General features: G+C 38.6%; 1 protein-coding gene across 10 annotated transcripts in view; it reads right to left on the bottom strand.

Moving 5' to 3' along the window:
* Nucleotides 1-24984, bottom strand: part of PTPRM (protein tyrosine phosphatase receptor type M) — a 502188-nt gene that overhangs the window by 71621 nt on the left and 405583 nt on the right. For 9 of the 10 annotated variants that reach the window (XM_075023029.1, XM_075023027.1, XM_075023025.1 and 6 more), the window contains one exon: nucleotides 22684-22871. In XM_075023029.1, coding sequence (XP_074879130.1) covers nucleotides 22684-22871 — 188 coding nt within the window. Of the gene's footprint in view, nucleotides 1-22683; nucleotides 22872-23627; nucleotides 23640-24984 lie in introns of all 10 variants that reach the window. The other variant, XM_075023019.1, reaches the window with a different exon arrangement.

Genomic DNA, 24984 nt, shown 5'->3' on the forward strand with positions numbered 1-24984 from the left:
GACACAGGTATTTACACAAAAGGGGCAGGACTCAAGGTTACATAGTGCACTGAATGTGTAGATAAGGTTTTAAGATAAATTCTGAGTTAAATTTTTATACCATTTTTGGAAGGGTAACATGTAAATACCTCAAATGACTTGGAGAGAAGGAAAATACTCAGCCTGATCACTATGACATGGTTTGAATGAGGCCACAAAGGAGAGGTATCTTAAGATATTGAGTGAAGGCAGAGACATTAACTCTGAGCTAATGCAGGTATCCAAGATACCATTACAACCATCTAACTATGACTTAATTCAGGGAAGTTAACAACACTGTTATTATTAATGGTGATGATGATGATAATAACGTGCCTCTTTTGCTCCCATCTTGGAAAACTTACCTCACTTTCCTGTATTAGAGGACAAGGTATCCAAAGTAGCTATTGGCTGCCAAATTATCAGTGTAATCACTCCTTTTTCCAATGTCACTGTGGTAACTTCTGGTGCTCTTTTGCTGCAGTTGTTTTACAAGTAGCCAGAATGACAGACCCCTAGAACTTCCAGACTAAGCAAGTTGCAATATTGCTGTTAATGGTGCCACAGGCTTTGATTTTTTGCATCACAGATCTGCACTACTTGCTAAAACTCCTTGAGACTTCCTGTTGAGTAAGCTTTGCAGAAGAGAAGATATGACATCCTGTTTTACCTAGCAGCATTTTCCTCCAACTCCTCTTTCCTTGTTGGCTGCAACTCTGCTTCTCACTCCCTTTTCCCTCTGTTTGAAGTTACTTACATTTATATAAGGATGTCTGTATGCCTGTGCATTGCTACTCTATTAGAATTTGGAAAACAGTGGGTTTGTCTCTTGTTTTTTGTTTCCAATTTTTAATCAAGAAACTCTTTTTCAAGTGCTTTTCTGCCAAGCAAAACATTCCTTCCACAATACTACTTAGAACTCAGAAGTACACCACTCCTAGATTTTCTCTGTTGAACTCAGAACATTAGCAGGCAGATGGATTCCACAAAGTGTTTTTAGGTACCTTAGAGCTTTGAGAATATTATTTGGGATTTTTTTGTGCACTTTAAATTTTAATTCAAAAAACTAATAGAAGATTTAAATATTTCTTCTGAGTCTAGCCCATTTTTCCTCCTAAAGATTAGCACTATGATATTTGATTTACTTTACAAATAATAAAAGCTTGCCTCAGGGAATGGTTTCAAAGAGCTAATGAAATGTTACTAAAGCAGAGCATAAAGATACAATGTGCTATGAAAAAAGTAGGCAAGAACCACAGATTTTTTTTCTCGCTATAGTAAAGAAGAGTTCGCAATTGGTTGTAAATATAACAAGAAAGAAAAAAAAGAAAAAAGACATTAAAATGAAAAATACAGAGAAAGAGAGAGAAAGAGGAAGAGAGAGAGAAGAGAAGAAGAAAAGACAAACATTTTTTTCAGTCATCAGAAGAAAAATAATAGTGTGCATTTAACTGTAGTAGTAAGCTTTGTGTTGTAGTCATAACCTTCTGTTCACTCATGTTTTATGTAGTGATTGATGAGACCTACTCCACTCATTGCCTACATATGCTATGTAATGCACAAAACAAGGCTTAGGAATTCCAAGAAACTCTTTCTGAAGTAAGTGGGAAATACTTACTCTCCATGCCAAAATACTTACTTTCCATGACTTGATTGACACTGTAGGCCAGGACACTACTCTTTGAGCAACTGTATTATTTGAAGAGGTACTGTTTATTTAATACTGGTGCACTTCTGTCATCTGCTTGCTGAAGATTATTTCTAATGAAAGGTGATCAACATTAAACTGGTGGACGCATATGCTGATAAGAAAACTGACTTCTGACACATTTCTACCTAATCGAGTAATATTTCTGCCTGATTTTATCTGAATAAATAATTGTAATTGTAATTGAGACAGTATGCTGAGGTCAGAATTCATGTGAACTGCCTGGCTTTTTAAATTATCAGCTGACCTAAGCATAGAAAACTGGATAACATCTTCAAATCCCCTGTAAAGACAAGCTGTTTCTGATTTAGAACCACACAATTTGGAAAAACCTTGAATGTAATAAAGTTCCCTGAAGCAACAGAAAACAGCATGTGGAGAAACGAAACAAAAGCAAACAAATGTTGAATTTGAAAAGTGAACAAAACCCCTCCTATCTTCATCCAAGTTGTCATGTACACACAGCTGATCTAACCTTTCAGAAGTGATAAAGCACCCCTCAGATTTTGCTCACTAAGTGAGCCTCAAGGGTTTTCATGAGTGTATCTAGGCTGCTCTAGTTAATATAGTTTGGATAGAAGATAAGAAAGAAACAAAGCTCACATAATAAGATTTGAATTTTGCTACAGGGCGACACTGACATCATATTAAACTACAAGATAAAAGCCAGAGTACACTGGCATGCACAGATGGAACACAAATATTTTCCACACTGTTATTTTTTCCTGTGGATAAGATAGTACTTCTCAAGGGAAGTAAGAGTAGTAGGGTAGGCTAAAATAGATAAGGGTCTACTTGCAGTGCTGTTTCATAAAAAGGATAGCACTTCATTGTGCTGGTTCATTAAATTTTTTGATCTTCACAGGAAACTTTGGTGCCTCAATGTCTGCTTTGATTGTTTGCAAATACACTATTTGCTAGCATATATAAAGACAATTATTCATTCCTCTAGGCTTGACTTTTAGCCCAGTATTTTCCTTGTTCTAGAGAAAAAGATCTCCTTCTATCTAAAGCTACTTGTCTACTTCCCACTTTTCCTGTCTGGCATCCAGTCCCTGTGCCTATAGTTTGCTACGCTGTTCTGCTCAGGGGACAGCAGTAAAGGGTCACAGTAGAGCTGCTGAGTGCTTCCAGTGATGGGAACTCCTGCTACTTCACTATTCAAAACTCCTGGCTCTGGCTTTTTAAAGTTATGTTTCCTTTTCCCAGACAACCCTCTCCAGGGTCTCACTCAATAATTGCTTCCTGCTAATCATCTTCCCTTTGGACAACTACACACTTGCTGGAAACAAGTGGGTGGGTAAGAACTTTGGAAAAAAATGGTGTTGGTCCTAGATGATTCCACACCTCTCTGAGAAACTCTTTAAAGAATAATACAGAGTATATAAGAGCATATAAAGATAATCAGCATAAACATGGTAGTGGTAGTAATGGGATTGATAATGATAAGTGCTGCTGTTGCCCAATCATTTTTAGCATGCTCACTGTATACTGACAGACAGCAGTGCTTCAATACAGCCCCAAGACTACTTGTTAGAACAAAGTGTCTGGTTTAGGTGCAGCTCACCAACCTGAATTGTCCTATTTGGTGTCTGAAATGTATACACAGCACGTTCTAATTCCAAGAGAGGTATCCCTCCAGCAATTTATCAACCAGGCTTAAAACCAGACAGTTTATTAAAATATAAAACACATGGGATCACAGGCTACTCAAATGACCCAGACTCAGCTAATGGATAAGGTGAAGTGGAAGTACTCTGGGTTACAATGAGGGAGGGGCAAAACGGGTTGCTGTCCCTAAACACTGTCACTTGAGGACCACTTCTGCATCATTAATCTAACATCATGTATGTGGTACTAGCATTTTGTCAACAGAAAGGTACAAACACACCGTACACAACTAACAGTTTCACTATGGCATGTATCCACAGGAGCTTGTCAATGGACATTTGGATTGTCCAACTCTATTTCCATGTAATCAACTAGTTTATTCCTGATACCTAAGAATGAAACTTTCGAAGAGTTTGAGAAGTCTTCTAAGCTTGTATTGACCTTATGCCATACAATGGAGATCTCTGAATGTCCCAGCGCAAATGTCTCTTCTTCCTTCTTAATTATCATTCACACAGCATACATTCAGAGAATATGCTCTGCAAGTGAAATTACTGGACTAACTAACAGAAAAAAATCAATCATCTCCAGCAATAATGATGGAGGTGGCAATTTGAATGCCATCAGTTACTTACTGGGCAGCTGTGCAACAAGGATGTCTCTTCTGCTCTAGTTTGATAGTGTTTTACAATTGCTATGTACAAGTAACAGCACAATTTAGTAAAATAATGAACCAAGCATGATATTTGCAGAAAACAGACTCCAGCAAAAAAAAGGGAAGAGAAGTGCCATTGTTTGACAGGACTGTCTTTTTTCTAAAGGACAATATGGTGAGGACATGAAGGTGAGTTCTTCATGGAGTAAGGGCGCTAACCGAAAAGTTACGAAGTCCATGTAACACAAATGGAGTATGAAATAAGAAACTTAACAAACAAATAAAGGGTTAGTCACAGAGAAAAAAAATAGTGCAAAATATTGTTCACATTCACAGCTTTAAGAACAGAAAAGGAGTAATCATAGTTCTGCACTTGGATCACACCCATGACATTATTCTGTGGATTTTTTCCTGATGTGCAGTACCCTTGTGAACATGTCACCTAGCTGCTCTTTTGTTCAGATACTGATCCTGCTGAGTATCAAAACAATTCTTCAGTAATGAAGATTGAGGTTTAACGACTTAATGTATAATTTTGTTTTTTGCAATCTGCTTCTTCAGTTTCTTTTTTTTGCATAAACTGAGGAAAATACAGCAATTTATCAGCTCTCCATGGACATTTCACGATTTATATACATTGCAGCTCCCTATTTTTATTCTACATTTCCTTTCACTAGAACACTACACTCAAGCTAGATTAATTGAGGCAAGCCAACATTATAAAAGCTCTGCTGAATAGCAGCAGATGCCTTTATTCTCTGCATTCCTCCATAAAACAAAACTTTAAAATTTGAGTCTCTATATAAATATTTCCCTTACAAGACAATACAAAGATTCCAGGCATCTGTCTCTCATTAAGCCGATTATTAGTTGTTTAAAATAATCCAATAAAGTCTATATTTATCAGATTTCTTAATAAAAGTATTATTAGACTCTATGTGACAAGTTCTGCCAAGGGAACCAGATAAAATGATGAAGAGTGAGCTAGATGGACAAGAGTGACTTGGCACTGAAGTGTTCCAGTGCTGACATTTGGTGGAAGTTCCAATTTTGAGACAAACACCCATTTAAACAACAGGGGAATATTGCTATGAGATTCAGAGATGTCAGCTCAGTAGGGACTAGACTTTCAGCTGGAGTATGAGAGAGGACATATGCTAGGGAGTATACAGCTGGAGCGTTAGGGAAGTCAATACTGGGTTGAATCCTGTTTAACAACTTCATTAATGACCTGGATGATGGGGCAGAGTGCACCCTCACCAATCATAGAAATATTTAGGTTGGAAAAGACCCTTAAGATCAAGTCCAACCGTTAACCTGACACTGCCATCTCCACCACTAAACTATGTCCCTAAGCCACATCTACACATCTTTTAAATACCTTCAGTGGGTGACTCAATCACTTCCCTGGGCAGCCTGTTCCAATGCCTGACAATGCTTTCAGTGAAGAAATTTTTCCTAGTATCCAGTCTAAGCTTTCCCTGCTGCAACTTGAGGCCGTTTCCTCTCATCCTACCACTTGTTACTTGAGAAAAGAGACTGACACCCACATCATTACAACCTCCTTTCAGGTAGTTGTAGAGCAATAAGGTCTCCCCTCAGCCTCCTTTTCTCCAGACTGAACAACCCCAGTTCCCTCAGCTGAAGAGAAGGAAATGTCTCCATTTCTTTTAATGCTGGATACAGGAGTCATCTGAATGCAGACTGTGGTACGGAAATTTTACCTGACGGCTCAATGATTAGAACACTTTCCTGATACTAGCGATTTGCTGGACATGGGCCAGTAGTCTTTAAAATGAGGTTTCAGCCCAAATTACATCAAAACTAGAAATGTCCTGGAATTACCTAAAATATGTGACAAAAAAAGATTTGTCCTCCAAAACAAAACAGGCTCTTGGGACACTGGGATGGTAAAAATAATCAAGTTAGTTGTCCTGGTTTCAGCTGCGATAGAGCTAATTGTCTTCCTAGTAGCTGGTACAGTGTTATGTTTTGAGTTCCGTATGAGAAGAATGTTGATAACACACTGATGTTTTCAGGTGTTGCTAAGCAATGTTTAGTCTAAAGTCAAGGATTTTTCAGCTTGTCATGCCCAGCCAGCAAAAAAGCTGGAGGGGCACAAAAAGTTGGCACAGGACACAGCCAGGACAGCTGACCCAAACTGGCCAAAGGGGTATTCCATACCATGGGACATCATGCCCAGTATATAAACTTGGGGGAGTGGGGGTGGGAGGAATAGCCGCTCGGGGACTAACTGGGTGTTGATCGGCAGGTGGTGAGCAATTGCACTGTGCATCACTTATATATTCCAATCCTTTTATTATTATTATTATCATTTTAATAGTGTTATTATTATCATTATTAGTTTCTTCCCTTCTGTTCTATTAAACCGTTCTTATCTCAACCCACGAGTTTTAATTCTTGTCCCGATTTTCTCCCCCATCCCACTGGGTGTGTGTGGGGGGTGAGTGAGTGGCTGCGTGGTGCTTAGTTGCTGGCTGGGGTTAAACCACAACATTAGTAAAGGACAGTAAGATACTAAAAGACAGTAAAACTGATTCAGCCTCAGTGAACCTTAAACTCTAGATTTCTCCCACATTTACAGTATCCCACTGCTAACAACATTTAAGGTTGCAGGAGAAACCTTTTAGTAGCTCTAAGCTGCTTGGATTTAGTGCAAATCTGTCAATGTAACATGGTGGTCCCATGTCTCACTCTGGCTCCCTACCTAGCCCTAAGTCAACCTCTGTAAGCTGAATCTTTGTTCCTTAAGAATATATTTAAAACTATATCTGAGACTGTTGCGGTTTAACCCCAGCCAGCAACTAAGCACCATGCAGCTGCTCACTCACTCCACACCCCCCCGCCCCCCAGTGGGATGGGGGAGGGAATCAGGAAAAAAAAAGTAAAACTCGTGGGTTGAGATAAGAACAGTTTAATAGAATAGAAGGGAAGAAACTAATAATGATAATAATAACAATAATAAAATTACAATAATAATAATAAAAGGATTGGAATATATAAGTGATGCACAATGCAATTGCTCACCACCCACTGACTGATGCCCAGGTAGTTCCCAAGCGGCTATTCCTTCCAGCCCCACTCCCCCAAGTTTATATACTAGGCATGATGTCACATAGTATGGAATATCCCTTTGGCCAGTTTGGGTCAGCTGTCCTGGTTGTGTCCCAAGCCACCTTCTTGTGCCCCTCCAGCCTTCTTGCTGGCTGGGCATGAGAAGCTGAAGAATCCTTGACTTAGTCTAAGCACTACTTAGCAACAATTTAAAACATCAGTGTGTTATCAACATTCTTCTCATACTGAACCCAAAACATAACACTATACCAGCTACTAGGAAGACAACTAATTCTATCGCAGCCAAAACTGGGACAGAGGCAATACCCCCCAAAAAGTATGGTTTGCTTTTCTCATTGTTAGATAGCTGAATTTGGAAGCTATCATTCTCAGTAACTTCACTGTAGTCATAATAGCTGGCATCTAAACTTGCCATTATCAGTTAAAATACAAATACTTGATATGATACCAGATCAAACTTGAATTTTAGCATAAACCACGATAACTTTCCTCTTCTTCATTAGAAGATGCTGAAACTTTTCTAGGCATGGGCAGAACTGTATGGTGAATGGAGTACTTAATTGCTTTACGCACATGCATTTTTTTAGCTTTTTAAAATGTGGTGTGTATTAGTGGCATTAAAAATACTACTTTCTATGGTGCATTTTCTTCCTTTTTCTCCATCAAAATAGAGAGGAAAGCAACTTTTTTTTTTTCTTTTTTATATTATTGCATTACTAAGCTTGAGCACTCCAACACACTGCTCCTCCATGCTAAAACAGTCATATGGGTAGCACCATTCAAATCTTTCATGACACCAAAAAAATCATGTTACTATTAAACTTCTAGATTAGTCAGTCAGGTTTCCAGGGACTCTGGCACTTGCCACACAATCCCAGAGACACAGAATCACTACCCTAGTATAACTTCTTCCCACAGGTCTTTCCACACCATGGCCTCCCCAGTCAGCACATCTTCTCCACTGTTTTTCTGTGGGAAAAAGAAGAGTGCTGCTAGCTGAAAGGAGTAAAGCAGGAATGTAGTCCACCTCCTGTTCCTCACTTGTCCTGGTGTTAGGGAAGAGGACCTGTACCCACTGTCCTGCCTGCTGCGCTCGGGAGAAAGGAGGTGGCGATGGCAGAACCTGGGTGAGAGGTGTAGGGTAGGTCTGGGCTGGCCCAAGTAGGGAAACAAAAATTGTAGCATACCTTACATATTGTTCAGCATCACCTCCACTGAAGGCAGAATCACTGTTCCGCACTATCTCTGTGCTTTCAAATACCCCCGCAATAGCTATGGGACTATGAATGTTTTCACCTTAACCTCCTGTGGCAGTAAGCAAAGCAGGTGAGTAGTGGGGTCCCCACATCTAGGAGAGGATGTAGTGAAAGGTAAAGCTTTATCTGTGGGGAAGGTTCCTGGTATCAGAGGGAGCACTTCTGGGGAGAGTGTAAATATGGAGTAAGCACAAGCAGACCTCTGTGTCAGTGTGTAGCTAGACAAAAGTTTAGTAGTTTCACTCGTTTCTTGGCCCTTGGAACACTGCTATTTTAAAAAGACCCAACCTGATCCCTTATAAGATACTTAAGGCAATTCCACTGGAGCATACTTAAACTAAAAGAAAACATATTCCTAGTTATGTCAACAGGAAAGACATTTGCTTCCCAACTAGGCTGTCCTTCTACCTCAGCAATGTTTAAAAATCAGTTGATGGCAGGATCACAGTGTTTTGAAAAAAATGTCACAAAAAAATAACAAACACATAGTCTCAGTAACAAGAAATAAAAAACAATCCACAAAACAGTTAAACTTCATAGAACCCCTAAATGCTGCACATAGCATGGCCTTTTTTAGCTTTCTTTGTGTGACAGATACATGTGCTTAGTAAATATCAGTAAAATAAAGACAAATGCTGTGCAAAGAACTGACAAATGGAGGGAAAATATGTCAATCTCTAACCAGATCTACAATTAAGCATATAAAAAGCATGATCAATTTATGTGATTTTCCTTGGATTCAAACGTTTTTGTATGTTCTAGCTACTGTCGGTTCTGAAGACCTGATTCACAATGTAACCATCAAAATGTAAAATTCAAGCTGGTGATGTTGTAAAAGAAGAGACAAGTAAAAAGTCAGTGGTAAAACTGAAATGTGTATAAAACTATTAGGAAAGCAGCAGGACACCCAGTTTGCTTAGATTTGAAATGTTTTCCCCTGTGCAAAACCAAAGCAAATGCTTTGGTGTGGTTTGGAAGCTCAATCTGCTTAATTTAAAAATTCATGTAACTGTCGCCCTTTTGCTCTCCAAAAGGTAAGAAGTGGTTTACTGCCCACACTAGGAGTTTAATTCCACTACTTCTATGTACTGTAAGTAACAGGACTCTCTTGAAAGGGCCTAATTAATGTAAACAAGGTTATTTGCAGAATAAAGCACTGCTCAGAATAAAGGCTCAAGGATTAGGCTTTAGCATAGCAGCTACATGCATTTTAAATAAAAACATTTTACAACTGAATTTTTTTCTCTTTCCCTTTACAGCATCATCATCCCGCATTTCACAGTCCAACAGCAAGACCAGGAGAACAGCTACTAAAGTAAAAGAACTAGAAAACAAGGAGGATGCTAGCTAACTTACTTAAAGAGCTCTTTGTGTTCTTTATGAACTGAAGTGATGTTAGTTCTATAAAATTGACTACCAGTATGTAAAAAAAAAATAAAAATTACCATTTCACATCATATTGTTTGCTTTGTATATACAGAAGCATTGATTTATTTTCTTCTTCTTTATGTGTGTTAACAGCCATAGTGGGTCAAACCAGAGGTCCATACAACCCATTATTTTTTCTATGAGAGTACTAGTAGCAGATGTTTACAAAAAAGTATGAAGAATAGAGCAAATAGAGTGAATCTTTCCCCAGCATACCCTCTTAGCTTCTAGCAATCAATGGCTTTCCTGAGCAATCTCTTCCTCAGCCAGAGACTGCACACAGCCATTGTGTTTAATAATGAGTTTGTCCAGCCCATTTTTGAACCCATTTATAATTTTGGCTTCACAGCATCTTGAGGCAATGAGCTCCACGATGTAGTTATGTGCTGTGTGAAAAATATTTCCTTTTGTTCACTTAAAATCTGCTGCTTAATAGCTTTGTTGGGTACTCCTGATTCCCTGTATTATAAGGAATAATGAATAATTGTTGTTAGCATTGCAAAAGTAACACATCTCTGGCACAGCTCAGAATATCCTAAGGGGTATTACAGCAGCCAGGAATGAGTGATATTTCACTATCCTGGAAACAAGGTAGAGACTTGGTACTGGAGCTGATAAAGTGGGTCTGTGCCACTTTAAGGATTTCCTTACTCATAGAATCTTTACATAGGTTATTATGTCAACCTTACAGAAGCTGTATACAGCATTGTTACACAGAGCATAACAGCTGGAACTGAAGTATGAATGGGTGAATGAGCAAAACTACAAACTGAAAATGTGGAGTTTTACTGTAGCTATTTGTCCAACTTGACTAGAGACACCAATGACAAATAGAAACGGGTGCAGATAAAAATCAAGGCTAAGTGAACAAAAGCTCAGCTGATATCACAGCCTAATGCAGAGGACAATGTTCTGAAATACTGTTCAAGCAAACAATACGCTAAAGCATTCTGGCAGTGAATAACGGTTGACAGCACTTGGAAGAGCAATACTGGTATCACAAAAGACTGAAGAACTGTTGTATGCAGTCTTTCTCAAGATTAAAAAGCATATGTCTCAACTTGACAGTCATGCTTAGATTCAGAGGATCTTGGAAGGACATGAAAACCTAAAAAGAGCTTTGCACTGCAAGCCCTTCCCCATCTATTTAAGTTACCTCATTTCTTTCCTAACTATTCATGTGGGGTTGGAGGTGGCTGCTTTTACTGTTCTTTCCTGAGTAGGGGACACAGGATCTGACTTAGCTTTTTAACATTTGTTATGTCATACTGGAATTTTGTTGCTTTGTCACCATTCTTGGTAAGGAAAAGCACGGAGATTGCTCACATGTAGGTATTTACTGTAAACAATCTGAATGGTAATATTTTCTCATGTCAAAACTCCAAGCTCTGTGATACAGCCAAGTATTTAAGTATCAAAGGCAAAGTGTTCCTGTTGCCTTCTCCCAGATGAAAACACACACTAAAACTTTATGCTTACTTGAGGAACCAACACTGCACTGCATAGAAGCTTCCACCATCCCAGAGCAAGCACTATGAGGCACTCTATTCAGAAGGGAATCCTGTTGCTGTTTGGGTAGGACAGAGACAAAAATCTACAGTTTTGCTGAAAAGAGCTTATACCCCCTTTACTGCAGGTTACCTTTGTTAGCAGAAGGCAGCCACAGCTATGTCTGTTTCTGAACAACCCCAGCCTGTGCATCAAGGAAGGTCCTCACTTCTTTTGTCTCCCTTTGGTGTGTGGTGTAAGAGTGGAGATAGCCTGTGTCTTAAAGACTCAGACCTCTCTCTTGTAGACATAAAAGCTTCTTTCCTGTTATACATTAAGAGCAGTTATTATTGCACAGGCAAGCACCTTAAAGCTACATGGGTAATAACTGATCTGAGCTGGTAGATGCATTTTAACCTTACATAAATACATGCTATTTTTTCCACAGACCAAAGCAGAGCATTGTCAGTCATGAATCTTTTTTAAGATCTTAAGGGGAACAAACTGCACCATTTTGGTGGACAGATATGCAAGCTTCATCACCATTACATGAACTTGTCTAAACTATCATGTGTCTGAGGACCCTGCTGTTGCTTCCATTTAAGTGAATGGTAAAATGTAAAACAGGAAAGAATGTATATTAAAAACAACTTTAAAACAGTCTCTTACATCCCTTTAAAACCAACTGGCCTTAAACACATGCTTAAGGTCTTCCCTGTCTTGGACTCCAAATCATGCTGTAAACCTACACCTTTCAGCTCTTGTGTGTGAGTTTGTGGTGAGTGACTCCGGTCTACTGTTTCTGTCTTGTGAAGAAGTGTCAATATTATGAATCTTCATCAGTCCTGGACTGAGCTTCAAACCCAGTAACTCCAATAGTTTTACCTGGTTGACGCTGCCATCATGTCACTTCTGAAATACTGACTCTCACTGACAGTATCTTGCAAGTCCCCGAAGCCAGCCTGCTTTTCCTTCTGCCCACCACCTGGGCTGCCTTGTTTCCACGCGTACTCCAGTCTTCCCATCAGCTTTGGCCTGGGGGCCAATTTTATCCCATGGTTGCCCTGCTCATCTTTGTCTCTGCCTGACCAAGATGCCCGCATCTTCTCGTGGCTCTTTGGCAGGCTACGTCCTCTTCGCATCTCAGATGACTTGCTGAGGACCCAGGGTGACCTAACTGCTAATTAATAAGACGGATACAGAGCCAAGCAGTTTGAGAACAGTAGTAGCCCCACAAGAGTGTAGGCAGTGGCATCGCTTAGATCCCACGTGATGGGTAACTGGGGGAGCAGCTATCACACTGAGACAGAGCCAATGGCAGGAAAACAGCAGGAGAGAAAGGAGGCTTGCCAACCCCCTTGTCTGCCCAACTACATCCCACCAGATTTTCAGTGAACTTAACATTTCCCACAGTATCTTTTGGGCCCATTAAATCAGTATGTTGTAACAAAAAAATAATTCCTGCTAGAAAATGCTGATCATCCGTTCCATTGACAGAACAATTACTAAAGCACTATGGGAAACGTGTAAGAAGAAGTCTTGTATTCCAGTTAGAAAACTTCTTAAAAGATACATTGAGCCACAGGCTACATAAGAATACAGATTTTTATTTCCTGAAAAATTTATAATGGCTATTTTAACTTATTTAAAACAAATGCATTATAGAAAATAATGCATATTTTAGGTATGCTATGAATAAACTGCTGCTAAATGAAGACTCCTAATAGCTAAATTATGCTAATTTGATTTGAAAAGTGTTCTGCTCACTTTACAAACAGCCAGTAATAATGCTCTGGTCATGAAACCAGCAATGGTCAAAAATGCCTAATTATTTGTAGTGAATAAATACAATCCATAGAAAACACATAGGGTATATATATAATTAATAAAGAATAGATTATAATTGCATTTAACATCATTTGCATAATTTAAAATGGACTAACTACATGACTGATTTTTTATGTCTTTTTAAAGGGCACTAATAAAATATGAAGGAGGTAGGGAGGCCTATATGAGTAGGAAGTAATGAATAATATCTTGAACATTAAAGCACAATATATTATTCTGTGCACATAAATTGGATGAATTCATTTTTGCAGGTGCAATGGGAAAAGTATGGTACATCAGCAGTTTTCAAAAGTAAATAATAAGTTAACTGAAGAAGGGATTACAGATGCTGATCAAATATTCAATGTCTTAATTGAGTACTTAGTAAGTCAGTCTGGTGCAAATACGCAGCATATAGCCTGCAATGTTTCAAAAACTTTTCTTTCTTTCAAATCATACCTGTCACTAGCATTTAGAAAGTTTAACCTATCACTTTATCGCTGTGAGCATTAAAGCCATTCTTGCCGATTTCCCTCTGGAAACTCAAGTTATGAGTGAAATTAAGTTCAGTGGTCTCATTTAGTTTCCTAGTGTGGTGTTCAATAGCCCATAATGATGCACAGATTGGCTAAATCTGAAACTAAACCCCAATTTCAAAAGGTACAGAGAGACCATAGATTTGTACTAGCAAAAGCACAATAGCAAGATCACTCAGCAAAAATGACTTGCCTAACAGACAACCAGAGTAAAATATATTCTGAGAAGTCTGCTTACTACAGTTTGACTGTTTCTCAACCCGTGGCTGCCAAACAGGAGGAAGACAAGACAGGCTGGAGAATAATGGTGCAACAGATTTCACATGCTAAAATAGTGGAGTGATGTGTGAGTGTTGGTTATTAAAAAAATAAGCATATAACTCTGTGTACAACCAAACGCAAGGAAGCAGTAAGATGGAAAAGGTTCATTCTTGCCATTAAAATTATATAACCCCTGTGTTAATTACTTGGACTTATCAGATGTGGATACTGGATTTCCAAAGATCCTCTCGGTGCAAAGTTGACAACAATTAGTGAAACTTGGAAGCTACTTCCTTTATTGCTCCAATTTGACATTGCACATGCCCACAAATCTTTCCAGAATAAATTGAGAAAGATTTTGCAATTCCTTCAGAGAACAGAAGAACCTAATGATGGAATCATAGGTCAGGAAAAAGGGGAGCAAAATTAAAACAAGCTTTGAAAGACTGCTGTGGCAGCTGGACCCAAGATGGGAAAAACTCCACAACTTTCTAAAGCAGACTGAAGGTTTATTGCTATGGGATAATGAAGGACAAGAGGCACAGCCACAAATCTGCATGCAACAGCTAAAATGATTCCATTTTAAATGCTTAAGTAGACTCACTCATTAAGGATCAGGAATAACATCAGAGTTGCTTATCATGCTTTACATTACTTTTTGATTTTCAGTCCAGCTATACTGAAATATGAAATGAATGTCTGCTAAATATCTGAACATGGAAAAGACTCCCAGGGCATCTTCAGGACCATAAGAATTGACAGGTTACAGCACATTTTTTATTGCTGATAGATTTTGTATTCATTCATGTGTTTGCCACCACATACACCAGGACCACCAGAGTCAGTAGAAGCAGAAAATGATTAAAATAGCTGCGAGAGCTCCTACATAAGAACAAACTGCATCAGTCTATCCATCCAACTGATCAGCTTAAGCATCTATATCTCACGACTTTTGAGTGGGCCAGCACTTTTTTGAGGGGACCAATACTACCAGTCTCTGTTTTAATTGCTTAGAGGGATATGAAGGACATGAAAGATGCATTTAAAAGCTACCAGGCTTTCCTTAGGACACAGTCTAAACTTTACATACAAGACGTGAGTCTGGTAGACTCACATGGAGAAAAACCTTGGGCTGAATTAGGCATCCTTGCTCTTGTTACGCATCCATGATGCCTGAGATCACATACAGTTCAGACTGTTCACTACTAAAAAGAAAACCGGAGGTTCACACCCAAGTAAATCACAGACTGATCAGTACCAAAAATAGCCATGTCACAGCATGAGCAAACAGCTGCCTACACCCCACTGAGAGTAATCCTAAGGATATTGGAAGTGTTCTAGTCTATACACCTCTGCAATTTTATTATTCAAACAGATAAATCCCCAAAGCCTTTCTAATGAAGCCACGACCTGCGTAAATCTATAATCTGTAGGAAGAATAAATTTTAATTAAACCTGCTTAAACAAAAACAAATTAGAAAGCTGTATCTGCCTATACATGCACTTTTATTTAAATTGGAGGAGAAGGCATTTAGGAAGAGTGGGAGAAGGAAACAGTGAGATTTAGAAAGTCCTGGGACACCTTGATCACTGGGCAGTTAGCCACGCTGCAGCATAGGGCAGTGCCATGTGAATGGTATTAAGCACTGTGACAGCACTTCTCATACACTTGAAATCTGTTAAGAACAGAAATTCACAGCTATTAAGGACAGGTTCAGAATTGCATCAAACTGGCTGACACACCAACAGACATTCAGCAAACTAAATGTCTCTCCTCTGAACTGAAGAAAAACCAAACAAACTCCTATTAACTGCCATCTAGCTAAAATTGTTGACAACTGATTCTTGCTGATCAACAACTGGAAGTCACCCATTCTGCTACAAGACTTACTAAAGAATTAAAGAGATATTGCATGCACTGGGAAGTTGAGTCACTAATAACATAGGCTATTTACTAGTGAATGTAGTTTCTGGTTTGGGATGACTTTATTTCAACAATTTGGTATTGATCTGGAGTACCTTAGGATTTGCAAAACAAAACATGCTTTGTGGACATGGCAGCTGCTCATTTTTACTATTGCTTTTGACCTCCCTGGATACGATCTCCCCAGTGCCGAGGCTTCCAGTGTCCAAGAGTCTAGGATAAACCCAAGCAGGAACAAGTTACCTGGGATTCATGGAAGGCTGCTGCAGATTCCATGACAATCTGAAGAAACTGGTTTTTTCTGAACACAGTCCTCTGATAAAGGAGAAATACCTGTCTCATACAAAGGACCTTTATATCACCATTAGTTGTGGTTATCCTTCATTGTGTGTGGGAGAGAACACTTACATAATAATATATGCCTATAATCAGACCACTGCAACTTTCCAGTATTAAAGATTAAAGATTCAGCTGGGCATTCAGATGATAGGTGACGGGGTTCTGAGCCCCATCTAAACAGATGAAACTTCACAAAAAATAATAGCAATGATCTCTACAGATAAATATTTCCAACAATTTTCCACACCATTTTCACAGGACAAATTCCTACTATTTTACTTCTGTTTCTGTTATGCTTTCAATCTCTAATGAGTTTTCTCATTATTACAGAAATAGAAAGAAAGGCAAACAGTTACCTGCTCTCAGTTCTGGAGGATGCAGATATTGTCCTTTGTGTATTTACACTGTGGACTAATACCCCCATTCCCACCCAATGTTCCAGCATCTGTCTGCTTTCTTTGTAATTCGTGTCTTGTGGGATAGAAATAACCTGCATTTATTGTGGTATTGACTGTCTTAGCTGGTGCTGCAGAATATCAAATAAAATCAAAGAAAAGGGCATGATAAAAATGTACAGGTTGGAGGTGACACAGGCCAGTTGCAGTCACAAGGAATACATGCAGAAAAAGCAGCACCAGCTAGGTCCTGCCAGTAGCTATATCAACATAACATCAACAAAATACTTATTTTTCCTACTATTTTCAAGATTTCAGAACAGGGCCCCAGAAGCACAGGGCTTAGAAGTGTCATGTGGCAGCAAATTTGTCTTCCAGCTGGAACCAAAGAGAAAGAAAAGCTGTGACTGGAGGACTGGGTTGGAGTGACAGGATTCTAGTCTGTTATGCCTTTGCATGACAGCAGAAAATGGATATCAGATTTCTGCCCTAGGTTAGGCATTTATCTAACAGTGTGCTGGAGAAAACAAAAATTTAAGTGGGCACCTTATGGGGTAAACTTCCTCCATGAAAAATTTCCTGCTTGCCTGCAATCCTTTCTGACCCCCACAACAAGCAACTGTACTTCTGCTGGTTTTAGAGAGGTTTTTTCCTATTTTGTTTCTTAAAACCATTTTCTATTTACCCCAGATATTTCACTAGCCAGTAGTACACTGTGTGAAAAACTTTGTTTTTATAGACTATCAGCACACCTACTTGCATATCTTGGGAAGTTCCATTTCAATGAATATATTGCTACGAAGATAGGATTTCTTTCATACCCCCAATTATTCTCAATACTCGCCTCCAAATCCTCTTCAAATTATCGATATTTTTATGATCACCTTTGACCACAATTCTCCAACATATAACTGAACAGTGACCGTGACCAGATAACCTATTTTAAAATACTTCTACCAATCTAAAATAGGTGCTAAGAAGTGCTAAACTGAAATGAAATGTTTAACATACATTAGATAATATATTTCATGTTCCTGACCTTGATAGGCCCAACGAGCCTGTATCCTCACAGGTATCCATCTATTTAACTGCGGTGATTTAGAGATTAGTAGTTACATTGGTGTAGCCCCCCAGAGTGGAGACCATGCAGCATAAAAGGGATAATCAGTACAGTTTATCTTGACAGTATATAACTTCCCTGTATTAGGAGTAGTAATGGTTTAATGATATTAGTATAAAATTATTTCCTGACTGAAGCAGTTAACTGCCACAAAACTTTGAGCAAGGATGTGTGCAACAGTATGGGAAGAGAGGGAAGTTGGGAGAGACAGCGGGGGGAAAGGCCTTAAAGTTAAAGCTACATGGAGGAACATTTTTTTAAACTCTGTTATTGACACAGTCCTGTTAGTGACAGTAAGTGAGGCTGATCTGAGCAGGATACTCTTTGCAAATCCCGGCTTTTCAAAGGAACCTCTAGTTTTGAGATAATGGAAGCTCAAAACTCCCTGCCACGGAACATAATGTGAAATTGATTTTGCAAGGCTTTATCTACACAAAGTTGCACTGGTTTAATTAAAGGTGTGTTTTTGAATCAATTCTGTTAAACCAGTCCAAGCTCCTGTGTGGACAGTCTGAAATAAATTTCAAACTGTCTTCTGTCAACTAACCTTAATTTGGCAAAGAACTAATTTATACTAAACAGGCACCGATTTTTGCGGATCCAAAAATAGGGTAAAAAATCAATCTTATTTAAAATGAAAAGATTTTGATTAATTCCTCTGTTTCTGCACTAGCTACACCAAGCTATACTGGCCTCCAGTAGCCTAGTCCAACTCTTGAGGAAGGAGATTAACTCATTTCTTTGCATCTATGTGCTTATGGTCTTTTGACAGATACATGACCTTGCAAAAGGATACAGTGTCAAGCACAGTGAAACTAGGGAGTCTAAAACCAAAAGGTGGCAGGTGTAAGGAGAAAGAAGTGATGAATTGTAGAGACCACTTTCAACCTACTTTTCTATTTATTTTGTTTCTGTAATGCAGAAAGGAGATAAGCAGTGAGCCTCCTTCATGATCAGTAAAAGTTCTCTCATGCTGTAGTATTGGGGAGCAGCTTAAATAACCCACAATTACTGTAGGGGTGCATGTGAAATCAGGCCAATGTTATCCTGCCAGTCTAACATTGCTGGAACCAAGCCAAAATCTCTCCTTTCTTAAGGGTCTGGCAGGGGATAGAAAGGTGTTTAAAGATCTACTGCACACTAGCTATGTGGAAATTTACCTGAGTTTAAGGATTTCTGTGCAATCCCTTCCAATCATTCACACTCCACTAAGCCACTAATGAAGGTCTGCATTTGAGTTCACAGCTTACTGAAATGTATCCACGTTATTTCCACACCTGAGAAACACACAGGAAAATGGGCAGTGAACTTGTTACTGATGTGCCGCTAAGGACACATCTGTATTCGCTCTCATTCTACAGGCACAGCTAGACACAAAATCAGAACCTGCACTGCTACATCCAAGAACCAGGGCCTGGTCCTGCTCTAGGGAACAGAAGCCTTCACACATGCCATCACAGGAACAGGTCCAGGCTGTGGGTTGTCACCCTACTGATATCCAACCAAAGCCTTTTCAGTGATGAGAGCCAAAGTATCTCAGCTCCTCCCAGAAGGAGAACAGAAGGGCATGACCCTGCAAAATACAGTGCTCCCCCAAGACCCCTATATTGGGAACTGAAGATACTCAGTGTCTCAGGTGGGTATTCCTAATGCAGAGTTGAGCAGTGAGCATCTAAGTAGCAGCCTGCCATTGCTTAAAGATGATTTTTCATCCTTTATGTTTTGTGTCAGTTCTGTTACTCCAAAAACTTGTGCATGAAGCCAATAGGACTTAAAACTACATAGATGTGCTTAGATTGTGAACTATAGCCCTAATTATTGAGAACAGTGGCCCTAATTATCAAGTTTTATTGTAAAGCGCTTAAAACTATGCACAACAGTAAGTGCTCTGTATCCTTGCACTCCTCTGAAGTGCTGCTAATGGGTAATGTGCTACTTTACTTTCTGTTCGGTTCAACAGATTTATTTTCAGAGTGAATCCTGTGTGAATTTCTCTTGAATCAAACTCTTTCCCTGGTGAGACTATATAATCCTGCTGTCTTGTTAGAGCAAAAATCATCTATGAGACTTCATTCAAAACAAATCCCCTGCCAAACTATTTCTTCCTTTTCATTTGGATAGTTAGTCTTCTGATAATTTATAAGGAAAAAATTCTTTCATTGTCTAGTTCAACCTTGTAAAGAGGACAGTATCAGTCTGACAGCAGCGTAAACACAGATTTGTAATCTTAGCAGTGCTAGAATATATTGGGCGGTTTTTCATTGCATATGGAGGAAAAACAGCAACACTGCGTTAGTTCAATGGAAAAAAACCCCCTCAAAGATATGACTAGTTATGGTTCATTCTGATTATAAAGAATTTCCATATATAAAGAGGACTTTTTTTCAGACGCAGCTGGAGTATTTTAAGTCCCCCTTCCCTGCCACTATTAATAAATTGCACCCCAACATATTGCACCTACTGGCATTAGTCGTGACTAAACCTACTGTCTGTAATGGGATGACATTCATCAGCTTGGTAAGCTCAAAATTAAGTGATTTTCCTGGAAACTTTCAGCAGCATCATTTGATCCACTGTAGTTAAAAAGCCATGTCATTGGTTGCATTATAAATTCCATTTTACAGTCTTTTTTTTTAATAAATTAATTGTAGCTTTCCTCTAGGCTTAATGCTGGTTTAAAAGGTTTTGGCTGATGAGCAAATCTTTTCCAAAGACAAGAATTTTCAATTTTATCATTTTTAAATAACAGTGGCATAAAAAACCCCACAGGAACAAACTTGTTTAAGTCAGCTACACAAATGAAAGTTGACAAGTGATTAGCTCGTTCTGGGAATGAATTGTTTGCTATGTTTTAGGGGGAAAAAATGTCATCAGTGACTTTGGAAGTGGCCTGAAGCGTAGGCTTTGGAAGTCTAATACTACAAATACCAGTTTAAGCAATTACATATTTAAGCAATTGTTATAACATGGAGTTGGCATGACAAAGCACAAACTTCAAAAAAACATCATCTCTTGTAAAATGCAAGCAGTATGCACACTTGTAAAAACTCAGCAATGTACTAGTAATTGTATTCGTCATCCTGAAGGACCCGCAACAGTGAATATATTAGTTGCTACCTTTAAAACTTAGGCATAGTACATTGAGCCTCTAGGACAGTGCACAATTGTGCATGCCCAAAAGAGAAATTGTTGCTCGCCCTACAGGGTGGAAATAATTTAAATGACTTTTGCTGGTTTTCCTCCTCCCTTCTCTTTCTATCAGATGAAAGAATGAGAACAGATCTTTTGTTTGCTGGCTTCTACTTTGAGAAGACAGAGTTAAAATTGAATCTATCATTCTGCTTCTCACTGGCTATGTCAGAGTCACATCACAGTAAGACCCATTTACACCTGTTCCTCTGATTTCTCACATTCTGATTTCTGAGGAAAGGAAATTTAGGACTGTGCACTGGGTTGGAGATGCAGTGCAATCTGGACAGGTTCCTCAACTGGACGAATGGACACTACCACATACAGAGGCAGATACAGGCTCTGTCAAGTGTAGACTGCTCCTGGAAATGGGGGAGGGGTGGGCTGCTGGTGATCATTAGTTGCTTCCTACACCACATGGCAGGGAACAGGTTTTTTTTTTAGATCTAATCACTTAATCTTGGATCATAGTCCATATAATGTATTAAAAGTTAACAGAGTATTTCAGAGGTGACAGCTTCAAGTCTACCTACAGATCAGACCCCACAAGTTCTTTATGCAATGCATCTTCCTACATGATCAATCAAAATTATCTCATGAATTCTCATACACTCCTATGACAATTTTGAAAATTCATAGTCCAACCCTGCGGATCAATCTTATGTATTTTACCTCTGTGGAGTAATATATTTATGCTACTGTTTTTTTGGGTTCAAATCCATTGAATTATAATCTTGTGGGAAGCTACTCACTGTAGACATCTTATCAACCTGTATTAGAGTGTTACTGTATGCGAAAATCATTCACAAGAATGTACTCCTTAAAATCTGAGCTAAAAGGCAGAGAAAAGTGGACACCCTAACAATTAAAACAGTGGACCTAAGCAGATTTTAAAGGGTCTTAAATCCTCCCTCACATCAGACAAGGAACCCAGGTTGATAAGTCTCCATTGATTCAAATACATGATTTGGATGAGGACTGATGCATTCTTGAGACTCTTCAGCAAAACTAAGCTTTTGAAGTCAGGCATAATACTACAATTAATTTTGGGCACAAAAGCAAGTTCTGTTTGTTTTTTGCTTTTTTCACTTAGCAAACTGACTCATCTCACAAGGAATACAGGATCTGCAGTGCAACGTGCTGCGTTCGTATAGTATTTGCGAGGATGTAGTGGTCATGACATTTAAAACTAAGATGGTTAACAGGGAGGAACAGGTCGCTCTAGCATGAAATAAAGAAACAGAAGTTGAACAAAAAACAAGGAAAAAAGAGAGACTGTAAGTTCATATGAAAAATAATGAGGATTAGAGATAGCCTCCAGCTAGTGGGAAATGGTTCAGGCATCACAGAATAAATTTTATAGCCCTTTGGGCCTCTCTGAAGATTTGCACACTTCCTTTCCATATTGAATACTATTGTTCCAGGAAATATTGCTTGTAGAACTTGATTTCTAAGCTAATATTGTGTTACAGGGTAACTGTGATTAGACAATCTGTCATGTAGAACTTTGGAAAAAAGTTATATTCTTCAATTGTAAAAGAAAAATATGGTAAGTTCTGGGAGAACACTAGTGGACCTGTTTGTTTTGAATATACAGCTTTATGCAATTAGAATTAGGCAGAGATTTCTCAGAAAGGTTTTTATGTCTCACTCCTCATCCTGGCTGGTTACATAAAATTTGCTCACTGTAGAGATGATCCTTACCATTCAGTATCTTCACTCACTTCACTTGGTTAAATAATTATTTTTCCTGTTCTGTGGTAGAGGTAGCAGACAGATGAAGCCAAAAGTGCAGAAGACATAATAATCAGATCATTAGACCTGACACTTACTTCATACTCCTCTTTGAATCCATAGCCTTCTGCACACTTCATTTGGGTGATGTGCTGTAGCAAGTCAGCTACACGGATTGCTGGATGAAGCTGTCCGGTCTGGTAGGGCACATCCACTGGATCTCGCTTCTTGTAGGTATGGGATTGGACTAGACTGCTTGTGTCACTGACCATCGTATGGGTTTCATCTAGAAAAAGAGTATGTCATAATGTACTAGCTCATTTTCACTTAATAGAAATACAAATTACACAGACTTCTAGAGGAACGGCAGAAATCTGACACCACCAGCATTGCTTCTGTCTGTGAAGGCTACACCAGAAGAACAGTAAATCCATGGAGCAGTTTACACAGGGAAATTGCAAGACTGATTGGAATGAGGCAAAGTCCATGGTTCTACAATGGAAGCATTGCAGAGCAGTCCGAACTCTAATATTGTTTTAAATATCACTAGCTGATTACAAACAGGTTTTAAATCAGGCATTTGGTTCTAAACTGTATAGAAGTTTCATTCTGAAACTTCAACAAGTCCCATGGAATGAAATTGGACTTGCATTCTTCTTACATTACTGAAGTGCTACATTTTACACTGCAAATTTAGAGCAAATGTTTGGAGTGAGCAAAATAAAAAGATGCACAAAATGGCTTATGGTTTCATCAAGCTAGGACTGCAATGGAAATGTAGATCTGATACAGCATTTGGAGACAAACTACGAGAGGACAAATGCAAAGGATCATCTGATCAGGAAAGATGTCTTGACTGGCTGCTGAACATGCTTTAGGACCACAGTATATCATGAGCCATCACATTAGGCATGGAATGTTATATGTCAACTGACATGCAAACCAACAAACAGGAGAACCCAGTGGGCTGGTTAAAATTTTTATGAGACACATACTCTCCCAACCCTCCACATCTCTTCCATGGGGCAAATGGGCAACTTACCATTGATTGGCACTTTTAAGAAGATACATATCAGGAGAAAAAAAGAGGAGGAGAAAAAGGAAACAGGGCATAAGCAACAGCACTACATTAATAATTGCATGTAATTTTATGTTTCTAATTTAGTCTTTACAATGATTTCCTAAATGAGTCAGATTCTGATCTCAGTTTCACAGTGCAAATTAAATGTACTGAAACCAAGGTATCTTACTGTGAGTCAATTAACACAGATGCAACTGAGATCAAAACTTATCAGTAAATAGATAGATGTGAAAGAGCACTCTGCCTAAGGAAGCAATATGACTTTCTTCCTCTTCAGATGGAATTTTAAAAATTTGTTCAGACTTGACAAGAGAAAAAAAACCAACCCAAATTCTAAGGTCCAAGTACCATCATAAATATTTTTTCTGTTTAGCCAAATAATAATTTTACATATCTCAAAGAGCTTTTGATTTTTAACTGAAATTGTAAATGTTATGCTTTGACTTCTTCAAACTACTCCTCACTGGCTGCACAGTAAACATAGCAAGGGCTTTATAAAAATACTGTATTTATTTAAAAAATACTACTTTGTAAAATATGTTGTATGAAAGGGAAGCATTAAAATAATATTTCCACATTCATAAGTTAGATATATTATAGCAGAAAGTTCCACAAATACTCTGGATTAAAAAGTCCCAGATTCTTATGTACATACCAAAAATACTACCACACCTCATTAAAGGTGAGATTCTGGTCTTATACCACTGAAAATTGATGTTAAAGCCACAAAGCTCAACGAATCATATTTCAAGGATGATTGTAGGTTCTCTCAATTCACATTGATACTAAGACACAGGAAATCTGGTCCTCAATAAGCATACAGTCAATATGAACTGTGCATTTAAATCTAAACCAAAAATAACAGAGAAAAATTTATGGGTATGAGTATGGGCATTTCAATACTTTTCCTAACAGTTTGCTAACCTGATCTAATGCAGAGGAAAGGAATTCATCTTTTAGTCGTAAAATTTGATAACTTTTATCTAATGTGTGATAAAATTGTACTGCAAAGCACCTTGGGATGTATGGCATGAAACGTGGTATACGAGTGTAGGTACAGTATGTTGTTGTTGAAATGGCACCTGAAAACTACAAGGTGGCTAAGACAAAAAAGACAAAAAAAGTATTGGAAGTTGATCATGATTTTTTTGGGTGGCTTATTTCAATTTTAGAAACAGGTTAGAAAACTTTTTTTTTTCAAACTACAGAATTCCTTGTAACACAGACTGTTAGTAACTAAGATGAAGGCGAAGCTATCAGATAGCAGGGTCTTGTGCTATGAAAGCAGCAGTTTAATCCTTATAAATCTCCTTCCTGT

The sequence above is a fragment of the Buteo buteo genome, chromosome 3 (genome assembly GCF_964188355.1).
Source record: "Buteo buteo chromosome 3, bButBut1.hap1.1, whole genome shotgun sequence".
Classification (NCBI taxonomy): domain Eukaryota; kingdom Metazoa; phylum Chordata; class Aves; order Accipitriformes; family Accipitridae; genus Buteo; species Buteo buteo.